At 42.3% G+C, this 24,673-nt stretch overlaps 1 protein-coding gene across 3 annotated transcripts in view; it reads left to right on the forward strand.

The window, feature by feature from the left end:
* LOC146809783 (uncharacterized) overlaps nt 1-24,673 on the forward strand; it is a 728,115-nt gene that overhangs the window by 583,110 nt on the left and 120,332 nt on the right. For 2 of the 3 annotated variants that reach the window (XM_085616628.1, XM_085616630.1), the window contains exons 17-19: nt 284-513; nt 1,276-2,365; nt 15,265-15,351. In XM_085616628.1, coding sequence (XP_085472754.1) covers nt 284-513; nt 1,276-2,365; nt 15,265-15,351 — 1,407 coding nt within the window. The remainder of the gene's footprint in view (nt 1-283; nt 514-1,275; nt 2,366-15,264; nt 15,352-24,673) is intronic. The other variant, XM_085616629.1, reaches the window with a different exon arrangement.

The following is a 24,673-nucleotide window of genomic DNA, read 5'->3' on the forward strand; positions in this document are numbered from 1 at the left end:
TTCCATAAAAATTTAGATTTTTTGTTTGTGAACTAAGTAACGTATTTCATTATGTGTGTTATTTGTTTGATTTCCATTGGTTTATATAATGTTTTGAGATACAAAAGATAGGAATTACTTACGTGGGGTCCACAGCTTATAGTAGTGATTCAGTAGGATTCTACAAAAGGCAAAAAGTTAAGAGCTGTTGCATTAGAGCATCTTTTGGAATAGTTGACTATGTAGAGTGCCTTGCCAAGTTGGGATTTGTCTGATACCTGTTATCCTCTTTATTCTTCTTTAGGCAAACATCGGCACAGTTCTTCTTGACAGAATGGAGTTTCCAAGTTGGAATAATTTCTGCGAGTTCTTTGATCACTGGTGTGAGGAAAGGAAAGAACTGTACTGCATTAACACAGCACAGCTTTTAAAGAAAGGGGCAGTGAATGACCTAGCATCAAACTTAAAATACAGATATGTGCAGCTAGTGTGCAAGCCATCTTCTGGCTCCCACCTTGGGAGATCTTCACCGGGGTAAGAGCATTGCTGCGCCTGTAGACAAATATGTACAGCCCTAGGGTGCATTGCGCTACCCCTGCTGTCATCGTTTATCGATGTTTTTTGAGTATTTGATTGTCCTACTTGATTCATAGCTCTATTTGTTTTCTCAGATTTATAAGTGCAAAATCAACCTAAAGGTATTGGAGCGCTTTACATGATATTGCTGGGGAAGGGGGTTTGGGGGGGGGGGTATAAATACACACACAGCCAGAGATATATCATGTAGAACAATCCATTACCTTTAGGTTGAGTTTGCACTTCTAAAACTGATGTGTATATATATATATATATATATATATATATATAACATATATGTTATTATGTGTGTGTATATATATATATATATATTATATATGAATATGTAGTACATTTTAAGGATTGAAATATACAATATCATGTTATGCCGATAAAAAGAAAAGCAATTTCATAATTAACCACTGGTTATTCCACTGAATAGCATTCCTTTCCTTTGTTTTGCAATTGCCATTATGATATTTATGCGGGACACCCACATCCCGGCCTTTACACAGGTCACAAGTGCTTCCAATCCTCCTACCTCCAGGATCTCCAATCCTTTCTATTCTGCTGTGCAAACCCAGATATAACTATTCCGACTGCTGCCTTGGGCATAATGACGCAGCAGTGTAAATCCTTGTTGTGTGTTTCAGTAAATTTTGCTGTTTGTTTATCTTTCCCTGAATGTTTTCTTTTTGTCTTTATATATATCCTCTGAAGCAGTACCTCGTCATCCTGTCCAGCAGCCATCACTTTAAGGGCATCAAAGGAAAAAAAGTGCCTGGTTGTCATCCAGTCTCGAACAGACCATGACCACAACACAAATACTGTGGAATTTGACCAGCAATTTAACCAGCTTCACTTAGCCACTAATCCTGGCCTCTCAACCCAGATAAGTAGACTCTGTTGCACGTTCCTTACACCAAACAATGTCCAAGAACTGCTTGCTAGCAACCGAGTCCTGAATCCAGCTCTGTGTGAGTGTTTGGTGGAACTGGGGTCTCTCTTTTCCTTGGATCCTGGAGCCAAAGTGAAAATGACCTTCCTGCCAGACTTAACGTTGGGGAGCATCTTTCTCATGACATCACACACCATGAACTTGCTGAAGAGCTTCCCTACCGTCCTTTTCCTGGGGCACTCTCTGGCCATTAATGAGACGTTTGACCTTTACACTGTGCTGTGTGAAGATGCTGTTGGCAGAGGACGAGAGTGTGCGTACTTCCTTACCCGGGTCAAGAGTCGGACCCCTATCCGGTTCATGTTGGTGTGGCTGCTACGGGGTGTGCCTGAGATTCAGGCACAGATAGAGGGGCTCATCCTGCAGGTAAATTTAAAAGAGTTGGATCTAATCCGGGACTTGATGCCCTCCTGCTGTGTACGTATGAGCCAGACTCATGCCCTTGGCGCCTTGTACCGCAGGGCAAGCTTGGAGGAGCCCACCATACAGGAAAAACTTAAAAAGCTAGTCTACAGTGTGGTTCATGCCCGCACACCAGCCATATACCGCTCCTGCTTCAGACAGCTAGAGGCCACTTCTCCCCCTGCCTTCTTACGCTACTTCATCCAGGCCTGGCATGGCCGCAGGGAGGACTGGGTAGAGAGCTGGGGTCATAAGATGCGTGATGGACACTTCCTTGAGTTTGCAGCTTGGGAGCCTTGTGAGCTGCGCTCAACGGGGAGCTTTCCCTGCCCGCTTTCTTCATGCATCAGTACACTTGTGACTGTAACGGCACTCCAGAGCGCAGAGGACAACAGCTGGTTGACAACTGCAAAGCAGGCTGTCACTAATCACCAATTCTGCCTTCAAGAGGTAAATACTTGAATCCGAGAGTAGTAACATTTATGTTGGATAGTTGCATAATTTCACACTTGCTAGTTAGTCCACGTTCATGCATTTGAGTTATAATTCAGGAAGAGCCATAGAATAACATATTGTAATATTAGAAGCGTGGCCCCTCTGGAGGATCAAGAAAACAGTGTCAGAGACAGTATGACTTTCTCTTCATGGAGGTGTACAACCCAATGCACTAGGATTTGGGAAGGCTGAATAGTTCTGGTGTAACTAGTTAAGCTGGAAAAGGCCATCCACATTCAGGGGTAGAACAGCTGTCTGTTTCGTCTTTGTAGCTCCTGTGGCCTGCTTGTGAGTGGCATGTGTTGTTTGACCTATAATATCATTAGACACCAGGACGCCGCTGGGCAGCAACTAGTGTGCTTTAGAAATATGGGATTCAGCCAGTCATTCTAAGGCTACCATACTGCAAGTGGGGGCTTAGAGTTGGATCCAACAAGTAAAGCTAACCCAGGGTACATGTTCACTTCAGCATATTCCTTGTATTGTTATAGCTTGGGAAGTAATTTCCACTTAAACAACGATTTTGATATACTAAAAGAAGCTTGTAGTTTGGGCTTAGATGGACTATATCAACATGTGGTGACGAGCAGTGCTTTTTTGTGAGTGGCTGTGATTTGATGCCTGCTTAAAGCAGAAGATTTTAGGTCAACAAAACTGATGTCTGTTCTTAAGATCTTTAGAGGAGAGGTTGGAAATCTTCCCCCACCATTGCCACTGACTCCCTGCCAGTTTTCCCCTATTATCTCCACTGTTCAACCTTCTCACTTCCAGTGCATGTTCCCTTAAACTATGTGTAAAAGAACAGTGGATTTATAAAGTGTTTTTGTAGTGGTAGCACTTCCCAGTATATCATCGTGCAGGGCACTGGTCCATCTTGGTTTTCTTATTTTTCTCTTATGTAGCAGTAATGAGAAGTCTGTTTGCTCTTTGATGCTCTTCAAAGAGCGTGGGATTCTTTTTTCTGTTTATTATTGCCTATGAGTTCAGTCTGTCTGTTCTGCATGTTCTTTACATCTTTATTGCGTAAATATTGGCATATTGGAAGTATCTCTGGCTCAAAGTGGAGTTTTGTTTACTTGATAAGCAGGTCCTAATCACCAATATGTAGTCTCTTTTGGTCTTGAATTACAATATTAGTAAATACATTTTTGTGTAGTATAGTCAAGAAGATGAAAAAAGATGAGCCTTTTGGGACTGCTACAGGAGGAAAACCAACAACTGTGCTGTATCTAGGTCTCGCTCACAAATAAAATCTAGATCTCTCTACAATGTTGGTTTCTTGGCTCTGACCTGTCCAGCTTACACGGGTCTGTGTGATGTGGTGCTCCCTGTACTACTGTTCCTTACAGCACAGCTGCTTTTTACTTGTTACTATGGTATTATACATGTGGTAGGACAGCTCCTGTGCGACCGGCAGTGTTCGGACAGATAAAGAACAATTACAGCATCATTTCAACTAGAATCCACTCTTGTTCTGATATAAAAAAAAATCCCCATACCTGAAGGTACACTCTGATTCTGGCTAACTGAGTCTCTCTATGGAGGGAAACTGCACAGTCTAGTTGCATATAGTTAGCTCCTCCGTCCTTCTAGGGCTACTGTGATTGTGAAAGGTTCCAAGGTCAGGGCAATTCTTAAATGAGTGAGATAGCAGAGAGAGAGACCTCATCTCATCTAGGAAATGTTATGTGCAATAAAACCTCTGTGCTCCTAGCCCAGGAACTCCCATCATTAAATAAAGGGAACTGTATTTACCTTGTCGCAAAATTGTAACTGTTTTATATATTCATCCCCTTGGCAAGAGACCCTAAGTGCACCCATTAGTCTACCTAATATGCCTCCTCACAGTGAGGATGCTACTCCCTATGCTATCTCTAATTTAGCACTGGCCATCCATAAACCCACAGCAGGTGTTAAGCTGTAGAGAATTCCCCTGTAGAGAAATCTCATTACTTAGCAGAAAGTATGGTAAGGTGACTGCAGCATTGGCTTCAATTGGGGATTCACATAACTGACACAAAACTGGTTAAATTGAGCAACCAAGATTTAGTGTTTTTTAAGATGTACCTGAACCGGCACGTCTTGAACCCTTAAGACACCAGTAGAATGAACATCAGAGAACTGGACCTACTTGATCTTTGCAAACAATGTAAGTTTATGTGTATGGAACATAACCAACACAGGCGACACAAACTCACAGAGTATGTATGAAAGCTTAGGGAACAGTTTGGAAACTTAACATTAAAGTTGTGAGAGTGACGTGTACAGTTTAGAGGTTTAAAAAAAAAAAAAAAATTTAGGGGAATATTCTGTAAGATTGACCATTAAGACATCTGTCCGCCAAGACACAAACTTCCCTTAATAGAGTGAAGTTTTCAAAGGGAAGCATTGTAGTAGTGGTTAGAGGCAGTAATGTCTTTACTCGCTCAGTATTCAGATCTCATTATCAATGTAGCTCTGTTTTGTTGCAACACATCACTGCTGCTGCGTCACTTCTAACCACTGGGTTCAAGAAAGAAAATTATTATTTTGAAGAGTTGTGTGAGTCCTTCTTAGTTCTGTCAACCTTAGGGTGGACTTCCCCCAAATATTTTGTCTGCTTACCTCCTCTTTTTGCTGGTTGGTGGCCCTAGCCCTTTCCACTGCTACAGTGCATGTGCTTCTCTCCTAAACATGGTTACATGGATATATCCACAACTGGGATATTTAATTTATCTGTAAGTCCCTAGTAGAATGCACTGCCTGTGTCCAGGGCCTGTAAACTAAATGCTAATAGTGGGTCTGCAGCACTGATTGTGCCCATAAGTAACCCTTTAAACGTTCAGGCCTGCCACTGCAGACCTTGTGTGTGCAGTTTTGCTGCCACATCGACTTTGCATTTAAAACCTTTGCTAGGCCTTAAATCCCCCTTTTACTACTATGAGTCACCCCTAAGGTAAGCTCTAGGTATCCTGTTGCAGTGATTCTGTGTAAGCAAAACTATGCCTGGGATTACAGAACGTCATTACGTAGGAAACGAGTCTCCATAACACATCATTTCCTATGAAACCCAATCCTGACCAGCACATAGTGCCTTACCTGCCCCTGTAACCAACCCAGAGTGACAGGTAAATTAGCACCCCAGAACACAACACTCTAGTCCTCTCAGGGAACCGCTGAAACAGATTGTCACCTTTTGTTTTCTCACTCATGCATGTCCATAAAAACAAAACAAAGACATGAAAACAATGTATTTTTTTTAAACTACTGTGCTATATTACAAAACAACTGCAGTGCAACTATAAAACATATGCATGCTAGCAAAACAAGTAAAATCACAAGTAAACCTTATAACCAACATTTGTAAAGCGCGAACAATTACCCGTGAGGGTCTCTAGGCGCTGGGGGCCGTCGGGAAGATTAAGCAAGCTATTGCCCAGAGTCACATGGTGCTGGGCTAATCTGGCGCCGGGGATCGAACCGTGATCCCCAGATTCCGGAGGCAGTCACCCTGGCCGCGGCACCACACCTCTTCCTCAACATTATACAATGAGAAGCCCTACAATGTTTAAAGATATATCTGCCTCAGCCTCGCCTCACTACATGGGCACAGTGATGTATCATAGATCTTTGGGATTCATACCAAACCCCATACCTTGTATTATTGTTAGGTAATCTGCATCTCAGGTTGGGCAAGGCTGGCGCATTCGTCTCAGGAACTCTCCTCTGCAGGAACTCCCCTCTCTGTTTTCGTCTCGGTGTATACAATATGAAATGTCTTTTTGAAAAAAGCAGATGTGAATGTATGCTGTGTCTAAATGCCAAGCTACATTGCTAAACGAGCACAGACGACAGGGCACAGTTTTGTTTGATCTTGTACGAGACGTTCAGACATAGTCCCAAAGAGGAGAACCAATAACAAAAGCATTTAATGTTTTGTGAAAAATAAAATTGTGGCACAAAAATAAATGTGCTGAGTGCAACGAGAACTAAGTGGGCCCTAAAGGTAACTCAAAACAATCCCATTGGGCAGGGTGCTGTGTAAGTAAAATGTAGGACATGTACTTTTAAGTTTTGCATGTCCTGGTAGTGAAAAATACCCACGTTTGTTTTTCACTGCTGTGAGGTCTACTCCTCTCGTAGGTTAACATTGGGAATTCCTTATTACACTTTTAAGCTGTAATTTCTGATTGGAAAGGAGTAGCTCTGTCATGTTTTATATCTTTGGAATGGTAATAATAAATGGTCTTTACTCTGGTAAAGTTGGATTTAACATTACTATTTTAGAAATGCCACTTTTAGAAAGTGGACAGTTCTCTGCTCTTACAGCTCTGTGTGCCTGCAGCCTGTCTCCAGTACATTTCTGGGGTGGGTGACAGCTTGACTATGTGCATTCCCTCTAGACAGCCCCACACAAAGTAAGATTAGATGTGTCTGAGTGACCATCTGCATTCTGATAGCTTATCCTGAGCAGGATGAGAAGGGAGAGCCGACACGTACACCTTAATAAGCAGTGCCAGGACTGGAAAGAAAGGACCTCTCTGCACTTCAAAACTCTTCATTGAAGTCACCCCTCTTCAAAGGCACATCTGGTTAGAAGTTACTGGGTCTCTACCCACACCAAGTCAGATACTGCTGGATCTGCAAAGAACCCCTGTCAGAAGAAGTACTGTGCTGCTCAAGGACTGTTTCTCTGCTTGATTGCTTATCTTGAAGACCTGCTATTTTGCTGTGTACCCTGCTACCTGCTGCTCTCTGACTGAGGGAGAGCTGGACTTTGAACCGAAAGTGATCTCCAAGGGCTTGTTGGCTCACCTCATTTTCCTTGAGACTCAGGGATATCAAAGTCTCTACACCTGCTTCTGTGCTTGGTCCATTAGAAGTGGACCCAGATAAGTGCTCCAGAGAAATTGACGCATATCCAGTGTGCGTGTTGCACAACCAGCTCATTGACCCTGTTTCGGGAGCGTAATCTTGCCATCGTACTCGGAACCAGTGCACCGCCTCGAAGAACTGACTCATCGCTGCTGTTTATCGATGCGTTCCCTTGACTGCTTTGAGAAGCCAGGCACATCTGCTACGGAACCAGCACCCCCTTGGCTCGGCGCACCCTCATCGGAACTGAAGGATCGGCACTACTGCGTGAAAAAAATTGCAACATCACCTCGATGACCGGATCGACACCGCGACTTCGCTTGTCTGCATTCTGCTGTTGCAACCAGTATCAAGGTACTGTGTTCAGTGGGCCTCCATGACTCCTGTATCCAGCATGCGCTACATCACGGTTGGCCTGAACTCTTGACTTTGTCCAAGCTCAGCGTGACCAGATAACCCCCATTGGTTGTATGACTCCACAGCGTATGCCTTTACATTTCATGACTTTACAATGTGGTTGTAACAGCGCAAGTGTTACAACGCGGTACCATTGCAATGCAAACTTCAATCTTGCATATACCTTTACAACGCATGCCATTATAGCGAATTTCGTTGTAAAAGAATGTTTTGTAAAAGCATATTTGTGGTTAAAGTTGTGCTTGAAAATATAAATATTTTACAGGTAAATGTAAACGCTATTTATGTATACATTATAGCTTTATATTTCCCTGTATAATACTTATAATTTCTTAGTAATGGCATGCATTGTAATGCATGAAAAATACAGTAAAACAAAAATAATGTACTTACTTTTATGTATGTATTTATATATGTCACACAATGATGTCTGTTGAGATATATAAAACCATATATATAAATCCAACAACCCCTCAACCCCTACCCACCCTAAACTTACCCATGCCACCCCAAAGCCCCTTCCCACCCTAAAACCCTTAAACTACCCTTGCCACCCCAAAACCCATACCCACCCTAAACCCTAAAATGACCCATGCCACTCCAAAACCCATACCCACTCTAACCCCTAAAATTACACGACAACCCAAAACCCATACCCACCCTAAAATTATCCATGCCAGCCCAAAACCCATTCCCTCACTAAACCGTAAAATTAACAATACCTCCCCAAAACCCATACCCATCCTAAACCCTAAAATTACCCGTGCCACCCCAAAACCCATACCCACCTTAAACCCTAAAATTTACCCATGCCACCCCAAAACACCTATTCACCCTAAAACCTAAAATTACCCATGTCCCTCCAAAACCCATACCCACCCTAAAACTTAAAACTACCAATGCCACTCTAAAAGCCCTACCCACCCTAAAGCTACCATGCCACCTCAAAACCCATACCCACCCTAAACCCTAAAATTGCCCATGCCACCCCAAAATCCATACCCACCCTAAACCCTTAATTTACCCATAACACCCCAAAACCCATACTTACCTAATACTTACATTTGAAAAGCATATCCCTTTACCATTCATGCATTTACAACAAAAGGCCTATGCATTGTAACAAATTGTGTTGTGATGAACATGCGTAGTAACTCTTGCGTTGTAATGGCATGCGGGGTAACAGCTGCGATGCAATGGCTGTCACCGCCCCCATTATCTTTTATTGCTTCTAAGTGCTACAGGCATTTTTATTCTTGAAAAATTCATATCTCAACTTCTACTTATTGGATTTTTTGCCCTTCTGATCTTGATTTATTTCCAAAATTATTTGTCTATTTTTCTAACCAGGTGTGGAGTCTTTTTGTGGTGTTTACATTGTGTTACTGTGTGTTATATTGCACAAATAGTTTTAAACATTGCCTCTTAAGTTTGGCCTGCCTGCTCAATGCCAATCTACCAGAGGGTGAGCACAGTATCATGTAGTTTAATGCCCGAGGACCTTCGTCCTCAGTCTTAATATGAAATGAATTATAGAGTGAGTATGCACAGTGGAAAGTAGATCCTTTTAGAGTTAAAGCTTGAACAGCCTACAGCTAAAACATAGGGGTGACCTACTCAGCTGAGGAGAATGTTCCCCTCTACCACGGATATCTTAGGTTAGGAGGCAAGTAGGGATCTCTGAGAAGGCACTATTGAACTACTCAGGTGATCCATTAAAATAAGCACCTAACAAACGTCGGGTGCAATGTCGTGTGGCCTTCTTAGTGCTCCCGCCAAGATTTCCTTTCACCCATCTGAATCTCCAGTCCAGCGGACCGCCGGATCATTGCACTAGTAAAAACTACATCAACACCATTGAAATATAATAGGAGAAGGCTAGACTTGCTTTCTTCTTTTTATTTATCTATCCTCTGTCAAGCTCCAACAGGGGGGGCGAAATTCTTAGTTGATTCTAATCTTCGGTCTCCACTCAATGGCAAAGCAGTATGGTCTATAAAAGATTATGGTCCTACACTATACATATGAAAAAAGTGGGCACAGCACAAGCACCAGTTAACTATTAGAGCACCTGTATAATGTCTCAACACGGAGCACCGGTACAAACAGAGAAATCTTTCATAACAAATTTCTTCTTGCCTACAACAACACCTATAACTACAATAACCACAGATACCCCTAAAAAGTCTCCTCAAGAGGATCAGCTAGAGCAACTCGTAACCACAGTTAAAGAAAAAGTTGGTGCAAGAATAGAGGGCTTAGTCTCCAACTCCCTTCTTCTCAAGGAGGTAGCGCTCCAAAATGCTAAACTGTTGCACCCCTTAAAAATCCATGATTTAACAACGTCCCAAGAGTCTAAACAGACTGTGAATCTTCCGCCTATGAAAGAACTCCCAGGGATATTTGCTAAAACAGAAATCCAGGAAGGCCTGGGACAAATTGCAGCAACAGATTTCACTCTTCCAGACTTTAATTTTAGTTCACCTACTCATCTTGATATAAAAGATGCTCAAAACAGCCAGTCCTTATATTATCTGGCACACCGAGCAACTTGCTAGAGCCAGAACATAACTTCTCACAATCTTCAGAGTTCCCGTAGTTTATTATGCCGCAATCAGCAAACAGACAAGACCCTGTATCAAGCACTATTCAGTCACTGCAGAGAATCATGGACTCTATATTAACACTATTGGAAAAGAACTTGGATAATTCAGATCAGATTCTGGAAACTCAAACTGGAATCCTTCAATATCTTGTAGACTAAAAAAGGGAAAAAACAATTGACTCAACCTAATCAACCTGTTCAATCGACACACTTGCAATCTTATATTCTACAGTATGATGCAGGCAGAAAAGAGAAGTGTCTCTTAAAATCCTCAGTCCCCAGCATTTCCCCACTGCAAGAAAACAGAGCAAAGCATAAGGAAACTCAAATCATTCAAAGATCCTTGCCCAGGAAGTGTTAAGGGGAAAGCCATTCAAAACCCCAAATCCTTATTTCCAATTTTTCATGTAAAAGAACAAAAAACTGGTCTCTCCCTTCTCGATAATTGACGGGTGAGGCTCAGGGGAAGCCCCAATCTGCAACCAATCGTCTCAATCGGAACCCGCAAGAACGCCTCATAAAAAGGAGAAATATAAGATCGGGCAAAATAATAATAAGAAGCCAACAAAGAAAAGAGCTAAACGGAGAATATCGAAAAGAGCTCCTCGAAAAGTAAAATTTCTCCAAGCGAGCCCAACTGAACAACTAGGGGAAGAAATCAACCAAGTCAAGGACGGGAGTAACGGAACCCTTAATATCGGTCAGCAGTCACCGCCAAAAATTCCTCTATTTGAAAAAAAAGACAGAAAAGTCTTAGATCTGCTAGCACCAAATTACTCATATTTTTTTTTTTTTTTTAAATCAAATGAACATTTTACAGAAGATAAATGCATCTATCAGGACCTCCAGGATGACTCCGAAAGCCCAATCTCAAACCTTTTAGAATTTACAGATATATTTCCTAGCGGCAATTGCCCATTAAACCGAGGGAGAATAGTCTAACTGTTACGTAAGATTAGACTACTCCAATCTTTAACTACAGGAGAAATAAAATTAGGCTCATTCCCTGACAAAATGATCTGCTCAGTGGCTTGCGTAGAGTTCTGGTCAAATGTAGTTCCAGCTATTATAATTAAAGAACAAGACATTCTTCATAAAAACGGTTTTGATATCGCCATGGTTAAAAAGGCCAGCTCCGCATGTGACCAGATGAGGGATGCTAAAGAAATAATGGATATCACTAACAATAATCTTAACCAGCAGAGCACGGAAAGTAAAGAAAAGAAGAATGCGCAAGACATCCTTCTGCAGATCTCTATAAAAGATGGAGTATGGCGATTCTGGAATGGATCCAACTCAAGGCAAAAGCAGCTACCGGATGAAAATTCCTGGGCCTGGATAGTGGGATCTCTGAACAGGAATAAGCTGGGCAAGGATTTGAAATTGCCGTTTTAGCGATAGACATTCAATATTATCATGGAACATCGCGGTAAAGACTACTGACAAAATGCTTTCTATTCTGGAATATTCACCCTCTATTGTGCTACTGCAAGAAACATGGTCCTTGACGACTTTCTCTCAAAAAGAATACTTTGTGTTTGTTAAAGCAGCAGAGGCCACTAGAAGAGGCCATGCAAAAGGAGGCCTAGCAATCCTACTGAGAGAAGAGATGGATTGGGACCCGGAAGAAATTGAGCTTTCTCTGCCAAATGTCCAATGTATTAGCATTAAGTGCCGGAAAGAAAGAATGGAGCCTTCATCTAATCTCTTACTTCTTAATATATATTTCCCACCAGGAACCACAAAAGATATTAACTTGACCAAAGCATTCAAGAAAATCGAATCAATTCTAGATGTAAGGGGATATCCTATGATGATAATGGCTGGGGACTTCAATGGAAAGATTTCTAATACACTAATTAATAATAGGGGGATACCTCCACATGAAGTAGCCTGTTCAATACCAACTCCCGTCTTCCCCGATAAAATAAAAGCTTTTGTCATCTATTGAAGCAATTAATGGAGTTATAATAAACGGGAGAATAGAGGGTGATATTCCGGCAGCATACACCAGACTGGGTCCAACTAAGTCCTCAATCAAAGATTATTTTATCTGTAGTTTAGGCCTATTGCCGAAGGTCCAATCGCTTTCTACTCAATATACCCACGAAAGGGATCACGCATCACTTTCCGTAGAAATTGACGTCTATACTCAGCATACTTCTCCATGGTCACTCCGTTCTTATGAAGGGCGGGAAGTCGTAGATCACAAAACTGGAAGGATTCATTGGAATTCCAGAACAATAAGTAAAATAAATCATGCAATCTCCCAAGATCTGTTAACATCTCTGAGTAAAGTAGGCAATCCTATAAACAGATTTGAAGCTACTATACAGTCGGTAGTTGCCTCTCTCCAAGGAAACACTGCGAGATGCGAAAATGTTAAAACATGCAAAATGGGAAAACATGAGGATAATAATTTTGGACAGCTAGATAAATTGACTGGAATTAAATTTTGCTCTTTCTGTGCGATAATACAAGGAGAAATAAGGAAACTGAAAAAACTGCACCAACGGAAAAAGGAAAAAGAAAGACAAGCTCTAAGAGCTCGTGTCTGGGTCGACATCCAATTAGCAGTAAAACACAAAAATAATAAATCTTTCTGGATCATAATCTCTGCACAGATGGGGATACGAAAAACTGCTCAAGCGACTCCAGTATCATCATCTGACTGGGAAAAGTATATTTTAAGGCTTTATAAATCTAATCATCAGCATCCCATCTTCCCCAGACTAGATCAAGCATTGAAGAACCAAAATTAACAGGAACCAATGAAAATTTCTGCCGCACACATTTCTATTCTGATATCCTCTGCCAGGTCATCAGCAGCGATGGGACCAGATAAGAACCCGAATAAAGTTCTACAAAAAAACGCTGACGACTGGGGTAAATTCTTAGCCCCACTCTTTCAATATTGCCTGAAAAGTGGGAAAATACCAAAATCTTGGCGGGGGAGTGTGGTGGTTGCTCTTCTAAAAAAAGGCGCAAGAACGAATCCTGCAAACTATAGTCAAATATCCCTCCTCGACGCCACCGGTAAGATCTTCGCTGCTTGCGTTTTGGAATACTTAAGACTGGGCTTTTTCATGAAAAGTGATCAATATGTATCAGGCTGGGTTTCGCCCACAGCATTCTACATTGGACAACATTGCTGTGTTCCAAACAGTGCTTGATAAGTTTGTTACGTTAAATGCTCAAATTCTATATTGTGCTTTTATTGACTTTTCGACTGCCTTCAATAGCGTAGACTGACTGACTCTATGGAGAAAATTGGCGAATATGGGGATTCCTAAAGAGCTCTTAACAATAATAATCTCCCTTCACACATCAACATGGTGCAGAATCCAAATGGGGGTAGAAAAAAGTCTAACCAAACCTATCCCTTCACGGAACGGGCTAACACAGGGATGCTTATTAGCTCCCCTATTATTCTCCATCTATATTAGCGATCTACCAGGGCGTCTTTCTCTAATTGAAAATTACCCTCCTAAATTAGCACAAGGTGACATACTGTGTTTAATGTATGCCGATGATATCGTTATACTTGACCATACCCCGATAGGCTTGCAAAGAACCCTGAATGAATTAAATCATTACGCAATTTCTTGTGCCAAACATTACTAAAACTAAAGCACTCCCTTTCTGTGGCAGAAGGAAGGCTTTACCTTATACATGGTCTTTAGGAGGTGAACCGATCGAGACAGTTAAAGAGTATGTATATCTGGGCCGTATTTTTACTTCTAACTTACAAGATACAGCTGTGACTCCCACTCTGGAATTATGGCCGATGGTCTAACAAGCAAAAAATTAAATCCTTTTAATATCACGTTAGATAAAGGCGGATTTAGGACACATTGGCTTCCTGGTCTTAATCTTAGAGAGTTTAACAGGATTAACGCAATTTTTTTTAGAAGTTCAGCTGAAGCTATCCTAATTTTCATCAGTTTAGAATGGGTATCTCGCTGCATCGTGAAATCATCACAAATCCGTCCAAAGTGAAATATACTAGGATATCATCAGTTTACCATTTGCCAATGGAGTCCTGAAAATGTGATAATAGCTGATGGCAGTATGAGATCATTGTTAAATAAAATGGATGAACGTAGGCGAGTCATGCAGCATAGAGTAGAATAGGGTTTGCTGTGTATTGGACAAGTGAAACCGTGACCCGTTTGCTAGGAAGGCACAGTATTATCCACTGTTTTAATGATACCTTCTCTGAGGATTTTAGTTGCAATCTTTGTTGGAACTGAGGGAGTGATGGTTTTTGTAAGGTGTACCTTTACTGATGATTTCAGTTGCAATCCTTGTTGAAACTGAGGGAGTGATGGTTTTTGTGAGTTCTACCTTCTCTGATTATTTTAGTTGCAATCCTTGTTGAAACTGAGGGATTGATGGTTTTTGTGACGCGTTATCGAAGATGTCCTACTACCATTTGTTTGATTAGTTTTGCAATTACTGGCACACCAGTGATTATTCTATGATTTGACAGCAAACAAAACCCTTCCACGGATGTATCTTCTATGACAAACAAGAGAATGTCAGAAAACTGTTGCATAGTTGGACATTTATCTTGCTGAGATGTGGTTATTTTATCATCTAAGTCAAAATGGCCATTATTGGCATAGTGCTGGTGGACGAACAAGCAAAGTCTTGGCCAAAATGGGAGAAATGTGCAGTGATTCATGGTAGAAATGCCATTAGTGAACAAGTAATTTTTCTTTATTTTTCCTGCATGCTGTGACAAATTCCACATGGAAGAGCCTCGCACTCTACAGTGTTCAAAATAAGGTTCAGGTTGTTCGATTGGTTCACTCTTGATCACTTTAAAGATGCTCAGGCCCGTCTTTGAGAGGGTTGATAAAACAAAGATAGGTGGATATTTCTGCAGGTCCTCAATGTTCATTCAGGTCCTGGTACCTCATGTCAGCAGCACTAATCTCATTTGTGACACACTTGTGTTTGCCTTTCTCTATAGGGTATGGACTTGTCTACTGAGCCAGAGAAATCAGTCCCATGCCTTACGCCAGACAAGTTCATTCCATACAAGACCAGCCAGCACGAGGTAAGTTCATTTAAAAGCAATCGTGTGTGTGTGTGTGTGTGTATTCGTGTGTGTGTTTGTGTGTGTCTGTCATTTCAGTGGACCCTGTATACTGCCATATAAATTGAAAGGCAAAGAAGATTTAAATTGAAACTATGCCTATATCGATATCCAAACAAATGGATCCCTGTGATGTCAGCGAGTTGGGAGAGTCTTTATTCACAATGATTGCCAGAACACATGCGTCATTAGGATGACCTTTTGTGACATGAAAGAAGGAAAAGATTTTCTATTACATCATAGTAGCCATAATAATGCTATTCTCATTAAAGACACACCCATAAGAAAAGGGTTTGCAAGGTTGAATGGGTCCGGATGCCATACACTATTCCTGTTTGTTTACAGAAAAGCTAGATGTAGTTAAATAGCAGTGGCGGCTGGTGACATTTGAAAGGTGTAAAAGTTGCGGGCAGCGCCCAGTGGCGACCAAGCATAGCAAGCGAGCCCGAACGTATGAAGGGGGTTTTGGGGTGATTCTCCCCCCGAGAAACATTTGAAAAAAGAGCGGCCAAATGGTGCATTTTCAAGGACATTTCAGAAAGCAAGAATGTTAATAAAGAAATTGGGAAAGTGTAGTAATTACATCAATATATAGATTTTGTATGATAATATAACGTAGGTTGCTGCTTATCAATATAACCACAGATCTTCAATACAGACTTAAAAGAATGGGCTCCTGTTGCCCACTCACACATCGAGTGGCTTAATGCACATTCTTACTAATACTTATACCACTTTGATTGTGTGCTTTGTGTTCCGCTGCAAATTCTTTTCCGTAATTTATTTAATGATTGTGCCAGGTGCTGCACTGAACAAAAACCACGCAGTCAGAGCGGCAGGGGGAAGGCAATCCCTATAGAAGACAAACATAAAACTGGTACAGCCTGAAGCTAATCTAGGAATAGTCCAAGTGATTGCATGCCAAATACTTAAGTTCAGAGTCATAGATATACAAAGCTATCCTGCAATAGTTCATTACACGGAGTTTTGACAAAAGCCAGCAGACTAAAAAAAAAGCCAGGAAGCAGGATGTGAGATTGTGGTGGTCTAATGAAAGTTTGACCTGGCGCAAAGGCAGGCTGGACGAGATGCATTTTTAGGATTAGAATACACTCTGCATCATCAAGAGACCATTGGTTATCCAAGTTAAATTGTAGTAATAAAGATACTCCCCGAACAGAGCCCTCTGCTGTAGACTATCACCTCATCAATTCACCTTATCCTAGAAGAGCATTGATGGAACCACATTCACTTTGCAAATGGCAAAACTATGGAACTCCTAGCAAAGAAGAGCATTTAAAACCATCTGAAATACATAAAGGAATTAAAGACCTGTTTTGTTCCTATCAAATGGTGCTACCTGATTAACACTGCAATACATTTATTTCAGTTACCTCTACCTAATGGATGTGATGGGCTAATCTCACGCGTCTGTTCCTGGATGGTCTACCATATACTTGTCATGTTAGATAAGAGAACAAACTAGGAGGGTAGTGGTGTTCCTAAAAGGAAAAAACCTGCACATCAAAGAACACACAAATATATATAAATCAGTCAAAAAGGCGTATAACGTTTGATAATATGAAAAATAGATTTGGGTGCTTGGCTAGCTATGGGCACTCACTACCCAAAAGTGCCAGTAAGGTGGATAGAAAATCAACCTATATAATATGAATAATTATAGCTATTACAGCACAACCATAAATAGTATAAATGAAGTAAAACTGAATAACCAATAATATACTCATGCGTTACTCAGAAGTTGAAACAGATATACATATATATCTCAGAAAGTTCATATGTGGAAATCATCTGTTGAGAAAAATTAGGATGAAAGGTCCAAGTTCTTTATAGCTATTACAGCACAACCATAAATAGTATAAATGAAGTAAAACTGAATAACCAATAATATACTCATGCGTTACTCAGAAGTTGAAACAGATATACATATATATCTCAGAAAGTTCATATGTGGAAATCATCTGTTGAGAAAAATTAGGATGAAAGGTCCAAGTTCTTTATGATGCAAAACTTGCTTTTATTTGATAGTAGTGTTAGAATAAAAACTCCAAAGGCGAAAACTGTTTCGCCTTTGGAGTTTTTATTCTAACACTACTATCAAATAAAAGCAAGTTTTGCATCATAAAGAACTTGGACCTTTCATCCTAATTTTTCTCAACAGATGATTTCCACATATGAACTTTCTGAGATATATATGTATATCTGTTTCAACTTCTGAGTAACGCATGAGTATATTATTGGTTATTCAGTTTTACTTCATTTATACTATTTATGGTTGTGCTGTAATAGCTATAATTATTCATGTTAGATAAGAGCCTTGGAAAGGAAGCAGTGAGTGGGATATCTACTGTGTGTGCAGGGGCGTAGCTCGGGGGTGGGTGGCTTGGGGTGCCGTGTTACACCGCCTAATCAGGCATTCTGTAGTAATAGTTGGATACAAGTGCTTTCAGGTGGGTAAGGTGAAGTGTCTGGATTACACTGGGATTTTTACATACCCACCTTGAGAAAAATACACACACTCCATCTCTCTCTTTTGAAAGCCTTAAAAAATGTTGATTCGTTTGAAAAATAATGTTTTTATGTACCCCTAACAATCTTCCCCTTAAGCCCCCTCTCTTATCCCGTTTCTCATATAATGTGCTTGTAATGAAGGGAAACATTAAGCGATTTGCCCAGAATCACAGGATGTTGAGCCGACGCCGAGATTGGAACACGGTGCACCAGCTGCAAGGTCAGACGCTCCGGCCGTTACACTGCATCCTCTCTCCTTGCGCCACATCCTTTCCCATTGTACACACTACTCCGCCCTGTGTAATTTTTTTCTGTGTGGAAGGCATTGCTAGGCACTGTGGTAAGAGGGTGGGGCGCTGTGGTAACAGGGTGGGGAGCTGCTAGGAGCTGCGGTAAGAGGGTGGGGCAGAAGCCACATGATGGTTTACTTTGTGTGTTGGTCGATGGCACAAGAGGCCCTCGAGCTGACCCAGGTGCCTCCTCGATGGAGCTTGGATGGAGTGGTTTCTCCGCATCTGGTAGAAATGAATGGGAAATTGAGTATAAAAATGCAACCCGTGCTGGAAACCGCAAATGAAGAAGAGAAGCGAAGAGCCGTCACTTGAAAGAGAACCCCAAAACCCTCATTAGTGTCACTTGATTATGAGTCGGTGTAGTGGTGTCCTCGGGAGGGGCTCAGTTCCCCTACATGTCCAAATCACGAGACAGATTTGAGACAAGACAAGGGGTAAAGTCGGGAGGGGCTGAAGTGCAGCCCAGACACCATCCAACCCCGACGTATGGTGTGAGAGGGCATGGAGGCAGACCCCAAACCCCACACCCGTCTGCATCAGCCTCTCCTGCCCCCGCTGCAATACCAGACACCCACATAATCCCAATGCACAACAGCCCACCGCCCCCATTTACCACCTGCTAATGGTTGCGTAAAAGAGCTTTCGATTCAACACAGAATTAGGATCTACGTGCAGAGTTTTACCTGGTGAAATCAGGCCTGCATGTTATCCTCATTCCTGACAGAATGACCAGTAATTCCTTCTCTTCTGTGATTAAGTAAATTTGATGGTGTTATTAATATTCTGAAACAGTGTCATTCTCTGTCAGTAGCCCGACGTATTCCATTGAAGGTAGCACGCATGACGCATCAGACCTACTTTGACTGCCAAATCATAAGACTGGATGCGCCTGGGGGCGGCTGACCCTTGTTTACTCAGCTGTATCCTGGCATTTGACTGGGCATGGGGCGACTGTGTCAAAAACACGTCACCGCCCGAGCAGGATGCTATCTTCAGACATGCTGCACTACACTAGGCATGCACAGCATAGCTAATGATTTGTGAATGTGAGTCGTGAGCTGAAATGAAGAGCGCTCCTCTCTCACATGCGCAGTCCATCTTCTGGACTCCTGCTGTCGCCTGTGTGCGCTGTGTGTTGACATGCGCACTTTCACTTGTGTGAAGCACAGGCCGGAAATGTAAACAGACAAATTGTGAAAGCTGTCAATTCGTCTGCTTATATTCCTGTTGCCCAAACTGCAGTGAGCAGTTTCTTTTGTGTTGATGCGTAACTAGTGGGGCGCCGCTCCGGCGCCCCTATGGACCAGCCACCACTGTTAAATAGATAATATATTTGACACCTCTCTGACTTTCCGCCTGCATGCATCTTGTGTATATCATTTTGATTTTACACTTTGATCCCAGCATCACCCTGCATAGCGCACCCAAACCCTATATATTGCCCTCAGTCATTCTCTTTAATTCTAATATGTTCCACTCATAATATTGATGCCTGTACACTGGTTTTTACAGCTGAAGATTCACAAAGCATGCTTGGTTCTCTCTCTTGCCTGCCATGCCTCCACCACGTGGTAAAAATTGGGAAGTTCAGTTCTGTATCATTACCAAGCACAATGCTGAATATAAAGCTCTCTTCACAGTGCTCTTCATATTGTTGTAAATGAAGCCTGTGGAAGTCTAGGTTGGCAGAGTGGGCATATTAATCAGGAAAACACTATATATTTCAGTTTTGTTTCTCAAACATGCACTTCTGGGGGTACTCTCACCTGGAACGACTTTACCAGAGGCCTCACCGTTAGAGAATAGGCTTTTAACAGATCACATGACTAAAAAAGCATTATAAATAACCAACCAGACCCCATTGGAGCCCTCAGGGAACGTTGGCAGATTGATATTGGGGAACTCGACGAAACAGACTGACAAGACGCCCTAGCATCCCCACGAGAGGTAGCGATATCCTCTAAACTAAAATGAGTGCAATTGAAATCCTCCATCAAATATATTACACACGTACATTAATGCACAGACTGGGCCGGGCAGACACACCGCTTTGTTTGAGACAGTGTGGACAGCTAGGTACATTTTATCACATACTATGGGAGTGCCCAGGGATCACAACATGTTGGAGGTCGATCATGCGAGTAATTTCGCCGGTTGGTGGAGCCAGTGTGCAGCCGGAGCCTAGGAGATGTCTCCTAAATATCTGGGAGCCTACAGATCTGAACCATAGAGAACAGGACTGGGCGACACTATGTATGATGATTGTGAAGCGAAACACTGCCCAATACTGGGGAACGAGGCTGATTCCCACCTATCATCAATGGTGCTGTGATATGGACTGCGCAATGATAGCTGAAAAAGCGGTCTATGTCCACAGCGGGTGCCCCCAGAAATGGGTACGGGTGTGGGGAAAATGGAACGCATATCGGGGAAACATCTGTGAACCTCCACAAGTCGATTCAGTGTCAGATGTTAGTGACTAAGGGATTTGGGTTGGGGACATGATATCAATGATGTTAATCTGTCAAAGACTGGATGTAGAGCTCAAGATTGATAAACAATGTAAAGATATATAAACGCGCACTGTACTTTTGACCTTGCTAACGTGCATACACTCATGAACTGCCGGTATTGTAATGTATACTTAATATTGCAAAATGATAATTAAAAGTAAAAAAAAAAAATACAGACGTTTCTCACCACCTTGCTAAACCCGCCATCTTAGTTCGAGTGCTTCTTGTTAGACACCACGGGTTGCCTGGACATTCTTGTCTGCACCAGTAAAGGTGACCCAATTCCGGTTCCTTTACCCGATATGTTGCCAAATGGTTTAATTAAATGTCCTCCACACTGACCAAGATCAACTACAGGGACTCTCTAATAGCCTGCTTGGCCACAAAGATTTGTTTTTGACTCCAACTCTCCAACTTGAAGGAGGATCCCATCTTCAAGGCAGTCTGCCTAATATATTCTTTACAGGTAACTAGGCAAAACCTCTAACTTATAACCTGTTTCTCACTAGAGTTGTATTGCTTTCTGCAGCTGAAATAGAGGTTTCAGAAAACTAACATTTAATCGGTCTCTGGATGTCCCATCAGAGCCTTTAGCATTCTGTCAGTCAGTTTTCTTTTGTTGATCTGCACCTCTTCTTTTCTTCCAGCACTTAATTTGCACACTTAAGAAGAGATATAAAGCCTAGTTCTTAATGATGTAAGCATACAAAAACAGAAATTTATGGCTCATCCTACTTCATTATCTGTTGTAACACGTTCTATATTATCCAAATGTTCTAACTATTCACTGCTGACACATAACCACAATGATAAAACATGCTTTACTTATTTTGAGGGGAAAACTCAAAATCTAATTATCATCCCCAGTAACTTCTCAACACCTTGATATTTGATGTTATCTTGTGTGATAATTACCATACATGACATTGGAGAACTCGTAAATGTTGCTCATACTGTGACACTCAAGAGGGCGGACTATCTTCTGTTTATTACTTGGACATTTTGATTTTGATTTAAAATGTCTTTTAATCTAGATACCCACTTCATAAATAAAAATTGAAGAAAGTGCCCTCTGTGCAGACTGAAATGCCATCTCATGGGCTGCTAAATCAAGAGGGGAGTAAAACATATAAAAATGAAATTTGGAGGACCACTTATTATCTGAAGAGCAACTAAATCTGGATCTTTTATATTACAGTTCAGAAAACTGAACAACCTCTTTTGGGACAACGAAGGGCAAACTGTGATAGGGGAATAAAGAAAGATGTGGGGAAATGAGACCAAATCAAACCAGCTCAATGTATTATGGGATCATAGATTAGCTACAGAAGACAATACAGCCACAGCATTGCTTTTGATGCAGATGAAGATGCACTAGTAGCAACGTAAGACTAAAGATGTAGTATCCTTGAATAAATGGGCAGAGCACTGTAGAGCCAGTGATATCTTTAAGTGACCTGTTCTTAGCAGGGAAATGTTACTGTGAGCCACCTCAGGAAACAAGGGCACAAAAAATGAAGTAGGAAGGGGGAACATTTGTCCTCTGGAACCCTGACTCCTATGCCCTTTCAACGTTCACCATATGTTCAAAAAGCCACGTGTACAGTTGTGAGTTCTAGCCTTGTAGTTTAGGTGTAAAGGTTTACAAGTGTAAACCTAAAGGCTGTACAAGCACAGGGTGTAATTTTGGAACCTGGGGAACTGTACAAAGACTTTTGAAGAGATGGATGCTCTTTTGAGACTTGGATAAATTCCATGGATAAATTAGAACCAGTTGATGCTACAGAGCCTCAGGAGGTAGCTGGCCTTTTAAATATTGCTGGTTTGCCAGGTTTTACTATGGCCAGAGTTGGGAGCTGTTAGACTTGTAAGAGACTTTGTAACTGTGTGTTCGAGGCATATGAGCTGTAGATCGTATACTTGTGCATAGATCGCCATCTGGTGTTGGGCTCGGATGTTAGCACTTTGTTTTTGTCTTGGAAGAAGTTCTTTGTAGTCACGAGATAGGTGACTCCTCCATAGGACCATATTGCGCATGGGCATCGACTCCACCCTCACATTGTTTTTTCCGCCATCGGGTTCGGATGTACACTGCTGCGCTTGGGTCCGTGTCGTACTCTATTCCCTTTCGACGCGCATTCCCTCACCGCTCGACGGTATTGATTCGATCGCGTTACCTTTCGACGCACATCCAAAGTATTCATCAACTTCGATTGCAGACGTATACGGGGGCTGTTGGGCCCATCGATGCCATCAGGCCCTGCAGTCTTTGGAAAGAACTCCATTTAAAAAATTCCCCCTGTGTGGTGCCAAATCCCCACACACTGATCTCCACGAGGTCTCACCTTTGCCTCTCCCTAGAACACGAGGACAAAGACTGCGAGGCATGTGCCTCCTTCCAATCGAAAAAGACTATACGGGATCGCCGGGCTCGAAGCCACGTAATGTCTCGACCAACAGCTTTGGCGCCGGATGACATCTTTGATGCAGGTCCTGAGGCTCCACAACAGCAGCAACCGGAAGATGAGGACATCAGTGTCTCCAAAGAAGACGACTCAGATGCCGAGGATCAAACCATTACTCCAGGGCAACGGACCGTGAGTACTGACCTCGACGCCCCTGCCCCCACTAAAACTCAACATAAGGCTCCGGTAACATCTTCACCTTTGGGTTCAGGTTCACACCGGTATAATGCTTCCGATGCCCCGCCCTCGGCTCCGAAGCCCAAAGTAAAGCCTTCCGACGCTTACCGGTAGTGATAAACAAGCCCCGGCACCTAAATAAAGGTCCAAAATAGATACATTGCCACGCTCTGGCACGTCTGCACCAAAGACCACTTCGAAGCCGAGCCGTTCGGCACCGAAACTCACCGAGAACAAGCCCCGGACCCCAAGAAATGCCATAAAACTTCAGAACCGAAGAAAAGTTCGGACTCGTAAACTCCACCGAAGCATAAGGAGACCAAGACTCCTCTTAAAGCTACAGAGACTAAGTCAAAGCGCCACTCGGAAATAAAATCCTCGATGCCGAAAAAAGATAAGGGCTCCGAAGAACTGTTTCACCCAGATCCGCCGGGTCCAAAACAAAAAACTCTCCACATTGACCCTGTTACAGGTCAGGTGACAGCATTGCCACCTAGGAAAAGAAAACTGGACACTTCAGAAGCACCTGAGCTGCCTTTAAAAAGAAACGACATGACAAACTTCACCTCTTAGACCCTCCTTTCCCCCTCCACCACTTCCAATGGTGCCACTTTATCCAGCTCACTCTCCACTACCTCCTGCTTCACCACCACCACAGGATGATGAGGATGACTTCGGGGATGGAGAGTGGGAGGGAGACCCACAAAGGGATGACGACCATGATGACACCCACAGTATTCCACCACCTGACCGCTGGGTGTATTATGATGAGGCTCCAGATATACCTGAGCCAGACTTATACCCATCTAAGCCATCCCCTCCAGACGACAACATAGGTTTTGCGCAACTCATAGACAGATCAGCCAAATACCATGGGGTAGAATTACACTCACCCCCTTCCGACAAAGATTTTCTGATAGAGACTTTTACACAGACACAAAGGGCAGCAAGTACTTTACCCATGCTCAAGGGCATGATTAAATATGCCCCTGATATATTTAAAGACCCTGTCGGGGCTATGGTTCTCAACCCCAGGCTTGATAAAAAATATAAAGTAGCTCAAAACGATCCAGCTTATATCAAGGGGCAGCTCCCTCTAGACTCTCTAGTGGTTTCAAATGCCAACTCCCCGACAACAGGTGATGCCCCTCCGCTAGATAAAGAATCTAAATTACTGGACGCATTTGGTAAACGAGTTGCGTCACAGGCAGCAAATTACTGGCGTATTGCTAACGCCCAAGCTTAACTAGCTAGGTATTGTAGGAAAGAGGTAGCTTGGTCGAGCAATAAGGCAGTATCAGAG

This window comes from Triturus cristatus, chromosome 7, assembly GCF_964204655.1.
Source record: "Triturus cristatus chromosome 7, aTriCri1.1, whole genome shotgun sequence".
NCBI classification, from domain to species: Eukaryota; Metazoa; Chordata; class Amphibia; order Caudata; family Salamandridae; genus Triturus; species Triturus cristatus.